Raw genomic sequence first — 10,418 nt, forward strand, 5'->3', positions numbered from 1 at the left:
TAAAGTGACTTGCCTAAGGTAACACAACATGAAAATAACTGAAAAATTTAAATTCAAATCTCTTCTAATTCTGTTTATGATATTTTCTATGTTGTGTTGGCTCTAAAAATATTTAAATTATACTTCTGTGTCTAAAAAATGTACTGACTTGAAGGTTAGATCCAAGAAGGAGGAATCCACAGATAGGATTTTCTCTCTAAGAAAAAGGATAATCTAATTAAAGTTTCTGTCCAGTTACAACTTTCCTAAAAGCATTCTTGACCTCTTTGTTTCTCAGACTATAGACAAGAGGGTTCAACATGGGGATGATTATGGTATAGAATACTGACACTATTTTGTCTATGTGCTTTGAATGTGTTGAGCTGGGTTGGAAGTACATGAAGATGATTGTCCCATAATATATAACCACTATTGTGAGATGGGAAGCACAGGTGGAGAAAGCTTTCTGGCGGCCTTCAGCAGAACGTATCTTCAGGATGGTGATGAAGATTAACAAATAGGAGGCAAGGATGACAAGAATTGGGAAAAAGATAGTAAATGGGCCTGAGATAAAGATTATCAACTCAACAATGTGAACATCTGAGCAAGAAAGAGCTAGGAGAGGGGGAAGATCACAGAAAAAGTGATGGACCACATTGGACCTGCAGAAGAAAAGGCTAAATGTATGTCCTATGAGTATGGAGGAGTACAAAAAACCAAAGAGGTGAGACCCACTGGCCAGATATGCACACACTGTTGAAGTCATTGTAGTGGTGTAATGTAGTGGCTTACACACAGCTGCATGGCGATCATAGGCCATGGAGGCTAAGAGGAAACTTTCAGTAGCAGCAAAGGCTGCAACAAATAACATTTGTGTAGCGCATCCGTTATAGGAGATGACCTTGTCCCCTGTGAGGAGCCCAGATATCACTTTGGGAGTAACAGTTGAAGAGTAGGCAAAATCCACCAGAGAGAGGTTACTAAGGAAGAAGTACATGGGTGTGTGGAGGTGGGTATCCAAGGAGATCAGAGCTACTATTGTCAGGTTCCCTACTATGGTAATGAGGTAGATGAGGGTGAACATTATGAAGAGTGGAGTCTGAAGCTCTGGCACATCTGTTAATCCTAGGAGGATGAACTCATTTATTTCAGATCTATTCTCCATAAATATCATTTGAGAGTGATGTCATTCATCTGCAAAAAAGAACCATCAGAAAAATCAACTTTTCAGACTCTAAGACATACAAATGCTCAGAGACAGATATTATGGGAGGGCTAGAAGTAAGGAATTAAGGAGCAGAGAACATCTGTCTAGGTGGTTATCATATTTAGAGTCTAGGTTCAGAAAATTTATTGATCAAGTTTCTTATATATTCTTTCATATATTAATTTCTATCTTTTTTTTCACTCTGCTACAAACTTAATCCCCAAAGTTGCATTTCTAACTTCAGAAAAGGGAAATACTTTGTTCTCTGGCAAAAATCAGCAGCAGCAGAGGGATTATTGTTGGTCAAAGTTGGAAAATTAGACCTTTTCTTACAAATATACTTCATTCTGGACAAGAACAAAAGAGGAATAAAAAAGAAGACAGAGGAACAAAATAGGAGGAAAGTTAAGAGATGGAGAGAAGGAAAGAGAGGATCAAAATATAGTTGGCTGTGAATTCACAAGAATACTGCTTAGTCCCAGAATCTTTGTGGTTGTAAAGTCTATGAATGGACTGATGTCACTGGTTTCTGAAAGAGAACTGTTGGCATTGGACACCAGTTCTATAATTGTGAGAGATATAGTAAAGTGGAAAAGGTGGGAATTAAGACATGGAGCAATCATGATAAATCATTTAATTATAAAAGTTTGATTCTTAGATTTGGTTCCTTCACTCCACCTACCTCTTTTTCAGTTCTCCACCAGTGCCACTGTGGAAGCAGAAGGCAGCCACAAATAAGGGCATTTTGTCCTTCCACTCATGATCTAGTTGTCTGGGTCACAGAGAAATCACCAATTTTTGGTTTAGCCTCCTTCAAGTTTGAGCTAAAATTCTACTGCAAGAAGGCTTTCTTCATCCATCACAAATGTCTTCAACCTTTTTCATTATCTTCAGTTTATACTATTCACTTATATAGGCTACAGAATGCCATCTCCTTGATGGCAGGGACCATGTCTTACATTCCTTTGTATTCATAATGTTAAGCATGGTGCTAAGCACATAGTAGGCCCTTAATAAATGTTTATTTATTCACCAATTAACCAGTAGTAACAGTCCCCTTCAAACTAGACTAAGGTGACTTATGGCCATCAGACAAATCCATATTCCATTCCCAGAAATCAATCCCAAAAATCGAATCAGAAACTCTAAATTCAGGATAGTTCCTCAGAGGTCATCTACATCAGCTTATACCTGACCAGGAGTCACCTCTAGAAATATAACATAAAACCAGAAATGCAAAAGATCTGGTTAAATGGGAAGAAGGAAAGATTTGACACATATAACTGTAGTGGCCAATTTGGATCCTAACAAATATAGCAAACAAAAAAAAAAATCAACTAGAATCTCTATTATGTGAAAATCAATCTGGATATTGAAAGATTCAAATTTTTAATCAATTATGAATATGAAGCCATTTCTCCAGAAGTAACATTGGTTTTTAACAAATGCACATATATACTAACAGAGAATGGCTCTCTTGCCAGACTCCTAAGTGAAAAAGAACATGAGTTAATCCTATCTTACTTACAAAGGAAGTTGTGTTCTTCTTCTGAGTGGTCTGACAGCTTGATATTAGGACCTCTCCTCAAAGTTCCTTGTTGGTAACAATTTCAAAACAGAAAATGGACGTAGGGACTCTTGATTTCTCTCTTATTACTTCGACACATGGGGGAATGAATGTTTTCCAAGACCCAGAAGACTCCAGCAAATGCTGCTGTGTGACCAGAACACTGTACTTTAAGTGAGTTCACCATGACTGCTCAACTCACTCTTAATCTTTCAACTGGATCAGGGTCCACATTGGCTGATCTGCCTTGCCCTGAGTTCTTTTATCTTAATAAAGGAAAGGAAGCTCCAGTCTACTCTAATAACTTGGGGGCAAACTGGAAGTCTGAAGTTTCAGCCTGACCTTGTAGGGAGTAATAAAGGGAAAGTTATTTCACAAAAATGTCACAATTCAATACTGATTTTCCACACACCCCCCTCTGATTCATTGAGAGACAGTCTCTCATTTCAGATATATCAACATATGACAGAATTGTCTCACCAGGATACAGAAGGGCATGAAAGTACTATACTTTCTATGAAGGGTCCATGTTTGAGTATTTCTTAACATGATGAAAATGATTGAAACAGTAATAGGGGACACTCCTCATTTTGGCACAAGAATCTTATAAACAAAATAAAATATATAAAAGGAACATGTAACCCAACTCCCATTTTTCAGGTCATTACATCCAAGGATTCAGAGTCTCATAATTTAACTGTTTGATTTCTGGAGACATCTTCTATTGGTTTCATGTTCCCCTTCTTAGACTTTCTGGAATCATGCTCTCAGAGCAATTTCTAGATGATCTGGCATTCCAGATCACAGGCAATAATTTTCTCTAAAATTGCTTAAAAATAAATTTTAATACAATTTAATAGTCACAAAAATTTTGTACAGCCAAAAGCTATGTCATATTGTGAGAACCAGCTCAAACCTTAGGATTCTGATGTTATTAACATAAAGGATATATTTAGAGTTAGCTGCTTTTATTTTAAACAAAATTGATATATATCTGATATCTGCAACTTAGTGTTAGAATATGTTCTGTGCCTTTCTGTCACATGAGAAGCAATTAGATTTGATATATACAGATATATGAACATATATGTTTATGTATAAATAATCACCTGATCTTTAGTTATTCACTTTAACCTCCTCTTTCCCCCAACAGGAAGATGAGATTCTGCTAAAGATCTAAGGGACAAAGAGGGGAAGAAATGGAGGAAGAGATTTGGATTTGGAAAGGTCAAATAGCAATTGTTAAAAAGTTGTTTCTACGTATAATTAAATGAGTAAGTAAAAAATAAATGACTTCTTTCAGCTAAAAAACCAAAAACAAATATGCATAGTCAAGCATGTACAGTATCAAATAAATTCTTAACTATGTAAAATATATATAGCCAATAAAATTCCTCTTGAGTTTTAACATCAGCATTATACATTAACAAGAAATTATTTTACCATTTTCATAAAGTAATCAAATCGCTTCAGAACAAAACAGTGCTTCAAAATTAGAATTTAATTCACAATCAGAATTAAATTTCCTTACAACAATGCCTAAAATATTAAGGCCAATTAAAAACAGGGCTGATAAAATAATATCATTGCTTTTCCAAATATATTTGTGACCTCCTTTAAAAATTTAGTTCAGAATCCATCAAAAACCAGATTAAAGAGAAATAATTTTATCGTGTCTTTGTAGTAGTTTAACAAATTTTACCTTATCGTATATGATATTAAAAATTTTTAATGGGAAACAAAAGATTGTTACCCATCTTCAAATACTCTTATACCAAATTGCTTCAGTTTTGGTTAAATTTGGTTAGTTGATGGTGACTAGTTGTCTCAGTGAATTAAGAGTGAGGCCTAGAGACAAGACATCCTGGTTTCTGATCTGGATTCAGAAATGTCCTATTTCTGTAACTCAGGATAAGTCACTTAACCCCCATTGCCTAGCCTTTACCACTCTTCAGTGTTGGAATCAATACACAGTATTGCTCTTAAGATGGAAGTTAAGAGAGTTTTTAACATAAAAAAATAAATATGTTTAGGCTTAAGTTTAACTCTTCCCATGAATTTATCACATATAAAACATTGTATAAATGATCTGCTTTCAAGAAATTACATTCTATTAATGAAATGAAAATGACAATAACAATCATAGTTACTTTATATAGCTTTTGCCATATCCATGCAGGATGTTAAATCTTTTGGATGTTAGAGTCTCATTTATCCATTAGACAGAGGAGAAGTCACATGGCTAGCAAAATGACATGGATGGGATTTAAACAGAGGCCTTTTCTTAAGCCATGAGTTTACTATTATTATCATTTTTAATGTCAAATAACAAGTGCCTTGTGTGCTGATTCAATAAAATTATAACTCAGTCGGAAAAAAAACTCACTTCACTGTTAATGATATCAAAATATGATTTAGTTTCAGTATTACATTAAATCTGGATTTATAATTGCCAATGAACTGGCAGCATCATTTTGGTTGTTCCCATTTCTGACTCTCTTAGAAGTTGGAACAAGGAACTCAAAAGATTGGATGGGATGAATTGACTATATTTAGGTTTCACTTAGCTCCTGGAATCTGTCCCTCTCACCTGAAAAACTGGATTTTTAAGAAGGTACTTAACTGTGGACTATCTTTCAATCACTCTGGGAAGGATTACCTGAAACAATCCAACCTTAAGTACCCTTTCAGTCTCCTTAGTCTTTCCTGTTGTATCCAGATTGCTCCCAGGTACCCTAGCCCTGGCCATGTATGCTGATGACCAAAGAGTTTTGAATTACTCTGGTAGTCCTGATTATTATTTTTTGGTTGACAGGGTATTTAAATCTCAACTGATCAATGTAGAAAGAAAAATTTAAAATCCCAATATATCAAAATGCATTTTTAAAAACATATTTTTATATCTTTTCTATGAGCTGTATCAAATTTTTTCCCTACCCAAAAGCCCAATCAATTAGAATCTAATCAGTTCCTGAGTCTTTGTTTAATAATTAGAGAACTTACTAAATATAATTTAACAGTCAAGTCTTATCTGTGGTAATACTTTCAAAAGCCATGAATTAACTTGTTTTTGTTAAATAAGTTGGAGAGCTGAGGTAATTTGACCTAACACCTTGTTTTGATTCCAAATCAAAGATATATAAATAAAATATGACATACTGATTGCTTCATTAAAATCAATCCAACTATTCCTGGACCATGTGATTTCACTCAAAATATTCAAGTAATAATACCTGGAATATTAGCACTTATTCCATAGCATCTAACCATTTTAAGGCTCATGAATTTCAGCTAATATAGGGACAAAAATTTAAAATCACTATTCTTTGGTTTTCAAAATCAATTCTTAGTTTTTTAACTGCTAACATGACTTTCTCCTCTACTCTGGAATCATTCATCAAAAGAAAAAATAATTTCTCAAATCATAGTTTAGAAAGTTTTTCATATGAATTAATTTACTGTAATTTGAGTTTCTGATTTATTTTTTCCAGTCTTTTTGAAAATATATTTTGTGCTTTTCTCTCTGGTTGATCAGGCCATAGTAAATCAGAAAGCAAAATACAGAACAATTTAGCTTTTTTAGGATAAAAGGAACATCACCTTTTTATTGATTTCTTCTGTTGGAACCTAAACACTGGGGAAATGAAGGACCCATAATGGAAAAACAAAGTAGAAACCAATAATGTTATATAGAGAGAGCTTCAATATTGGAAAAGGAAGTGCATAGGGAATTTGCTAAACAACACAAGATTGGTATAAAATCTATTAGTTATAGAGGATTTGAATTACCTGAGTGTCTTCTGGAATGTCCTCTCTTGTTCTATCTGTCTCTGTCTCTATCTCTGAATAGAACTATTTCTCCTCTACATCTCTGTATTGTTTCCATCTCTGTCTGTCTTTTTGTCTCTTTTCTTTGATTTGTCTCTTTGTCTCTGTTTGCACGTTTCTCTTTATGTGTGTTTCTTTCTATTATCATCTATTTGCTTTTGTATCATTGTGTCTTCTCATAGAACAGCTACTGATTCCTTACTCAAAATATTATTTTGATCCATCAAAAGTTCAAAAGTGAAGAAAACAATATAAGGAAATTCTGTACTTAATTTGATTATTATAAGGAATAAAAATAATGGAAATATCATAGAAGTAGGGAGAAAGTAATTAAATTATTCTAAAGTTGGCAATAAAGAAAGAAAAGAAAATTAGAAATGATCAGAAATGCACTTTACTTAATTCCAGGTTTTCCAGGGGATGACAAATGTAGGAACCCACTGATTACATTAATTGGGAGTTCAACTCTGACATGATCAAAAGATCTCAAATATGAAATTTTGAAGATAAAAGATGGAAAAATGTTAATTACATAGAGAGATATAAAAAAATTCAGAAAAGAAAAAAAGACAGGTAAAAAAGGATAAATTATAGTATCAGAGTTAGAGAAGTGTTTGGGCTCAGGATGAACAAAAGTAAGTCCAGAAAACTAAACACTTTAGAAATGGAAGTATTTCTAATTGAATATTTAAGGAAAGAAAGGATAATCAAATAAGACATTGGACAGATTCTCAAGAAAATTACAATGAATGACAGTAAAATCAGAGCTGCTCAATTCATATTTAACATCTATTTTCTCTAAAGGTAGAATGTACTTTGAATACAGAACAGAAGGCTGGAAGGTAAGAGGGAGTAAGATAATAAGAACTATGTGTAATTAGAATTTTGTACCCCAAGACTTTGTACTCCCAGAATTCCCCGTTTGTCCCCATATTTCATCCTTACATTTTGTTTATAAAAGTTTCTGTAACTCTGCCCTCTTTCTCTTCTCCCACTTTCATGGTCTGGGAAATTGCTTTTTATTGATGGTTTTTACTTTCCTCTACTTCAAGTGATTATTAATAATCTTATAAAATATAATGCTTTGAGTGATTGAATATTGATTTTTAATCTGATAACTAACACCTCTGTTAGTGAAGAAAAGGGATGAAAGATTTATATAGCATCTATTATGAATGAGCCAAGCACTATGTTTACCATTTTATAACTATTCTATCATTTTCATTCTCACAACAACTCTGAGACTGAGGTGCTGTTTTTATCTCCATTTATACTTGAGAAACTGAAGTAAAGAGAGGTTAAATGACTTTGTTAGGATCAGATAGCATCTGAGGTTAGACTTGAACTCAGTACTTGCTGATTATAGGTACAGTGCTCCATTCACTGTTAGAGGGCTACATCTTTAATGTATGCAAGGTACTTTAAATATCTAGCATCGTTTGATCCCAACACCAACTTTGTAACATACTTGGCAAACAAGAAAACTACATGACCTTACACTGCTTACAAAAATCTCTTATGTCACTCAGTCTCAATTTACTCATCTCTAAAGAGGGATAAAAATAATGATATTATCTCACTCAATTAATGGAAAAATCAAAAGAGAAAATTAGTAGAAAGCTCTTTATTAATATTAAGTCCTACATAAAAATGAACTACAAGGCAATTACCATAATTCATCTAAATTTTCTTATCAACCTGTTCCTCCAAGAATTAATGCACTCTTTTGCACGTAGAATACTTATAATCAACATTATTTAATTTTTTATTAGGGCTTCACAGGCACCCATCCTTCAGGGTTCCTTTAGTTCCTAAAGAATGATGAACTAGAAAAGCTGTAAGTAGAAGATAAAAATTGGTGCTTAGAAAGCACCTAGATGTTCAAAAGCAATTTACATACGTGATCTCATTTGAACTTTAAGAAAGACAAGTACCACATGGATAACTATGCATTTTAAGAATAAAGAAATAGAAGGAGGCAAGTTACTTACCCATGGCGTAATAGAAAATTGGTGTCTGAGAAAGAAAAGATTTTATTTTTCCCCTCCAGATCTCCCTGCTTCCAGGTCCTGTAATATTTCTACTATACCATGTTTCTGGCTACATAAGACCTACAATCTTGGATTAGATATTCAAGAATCTACCTGCCTTGATAAGGAGAAAGGTGGCCAAGACTTGAAAGAGGAGAGTTAGCCAATAACTTTAAATTCTGGATTGTTCTGGGATACTTAAGCCTAGGAAGCATGTGATGATCCAGTTGGAGAAACTTCTCACAATTTACTGGGGCAAAAATCTCAAATATTCCTAGTGGCAGAGAGGTCATTCCTGGCCATTATGATGGCAAGGATAGCAGTACAATTAGTGATGCCCACTCCTACCCTCTATTCAGTTTACCCTCAGGAAACACAAAAGAAAACTGACAATGACTTGGAAAATTTGATGCATGAGCAAATAACAGAGCACTGAGCTTTATAGTGGAATGTTTCAAAGTCAGTAGCTGTAGTCAAGAATGAGGCAGGGACTTTATGCAGATCCAGAGGTCCTGAATCTCTGAGGAGATGGTACTCCCTTGGAGATACATAGAAAATCTTCTGCCAACTCATGAACAAAACAAGCCATTAATTTGTACTCTGACCTTGGGGTGGGGCTGGGAGGAAATCCATGAGTACCCACAGTGACCCCTTTTTCATAAAAACTTTTTCATTCTTAGTTTTTTGTTAACAAAATAACAATATGAGATCAGAAAAGGTCTGGATGTGATCATCAACTAAAGTTGGATTCTAGTCCTCTAGCTCTGTGACATTGACCAAATCCCAAAACACCTCCAAGTTTCAGCTCATTCATCTTTGAAATGGGTTTGATAATCTGAGACCAGAATATTATGAAGAGGTTTTGATGAAGGGCTACCTAGGCAATTCATTGGATAGATAGCCAGTCTTGGGTATGAGTTATGTTGGGTTCAAATCTAGTCTCAGATGTTTCCTAGCTATGTGACTCTGGGCAAGTCACTTAACTTGAATTGCCCAGTCATTGACACTCTTCTTCCTTACAAACAACATACAGTATTTATTCTAAGACAGAAAATAAAGGATAAAAAAAAGGTTTGATGAAGATCAAATATAATACTGGAAATGAAAGAGAGGTAGGGTGGGTGGATAGATCTCCAATCTGTGTGTGTATGGGTGTGTGTGTAGGTGTATGTGTGTGTGTGTGTGAGAGAGAGAGAGAGACAGAGACAGAGACACAGACACAGACAGAGATAGAGACAGAGAAATAGAGAGACAGAGTTAGGGAAAAGATCACTGAACTTGGAATTAGAAGATCTGAGATGGAATTGGAAATCATTGAGCAGCTTTATGCAAGTCATATATCCTAGATGAATCTTGATTTTCTATATTATAAAATGCAAATGAGCATCTTTCAGGACCATTGTGAGGAGAGTAATTTCTAAATTGTAAATTATATTCTCATTATCATGAATATTATTACTATTTTTTTAATCTACTTAGCATTCTTAATTTACCTCTTTCCCCAGACTCAATCAGATCATGCTATATAGCTCCAGTCCTCCATGTCACATGTCTTGAAGGTTCTAGTTCAATGAATGGATGAAAAGCCTGGAGTAATCATTTGTTGAGGTTTAAGTAGAATCTTTGACAAGCTGCTTCCTGCTATTCTTGAGGACAAAATGCCAAGAAATACAGGAAAGAACACAATGTGGCACATTAAAAATTTGTTGGCTCCTTAGACTCAAAGAGTCCACAATGTCTCAGTGTCAGTTTGGAAGGTGATCTATCTTAAACCATTGACTTCTAGTATCTACTCCCCATTACAACA

The 10,418-nt window shown here is 34.4% G+C and overlaps 1 protein-coding gene across 1 annotated transcript; it reads right to left on the reverse strand.

Annotated features, from left to right (window-relative positions):
- Positions 1-217: 217 nt before the first annotated feature.
- LOC100617448 (olfactory receptor 5B12-like) lies at positions 218-1,153 on the reverse strand. The gene has a single exon (XM_016422869.2). It carries the CDS (start codon positions 1,151-1,153, stop codon positions 218-220), a length of 936 nt encoding a protein of 311 aa, XP_016278355.2.
- Positions 1,154-10,418: the final 9,265 nt, after the last annotated feature.

The sequence above is a fragment of the Monodelphis domestica genome, chromosome 6, assembly GCF_027887165.1.
Source record: "Monodelphis domestica isolate mMonDom1 chromosome 6, mMonDom1.pri, whole genome shotgun sequence".
Taxonomy (NCBI): Eukaryota; Metazoa; Chordata; class Mammalia; order Didelphimorphia; family Didelphidae; genus Monodelphis; species Monodelphis domestica.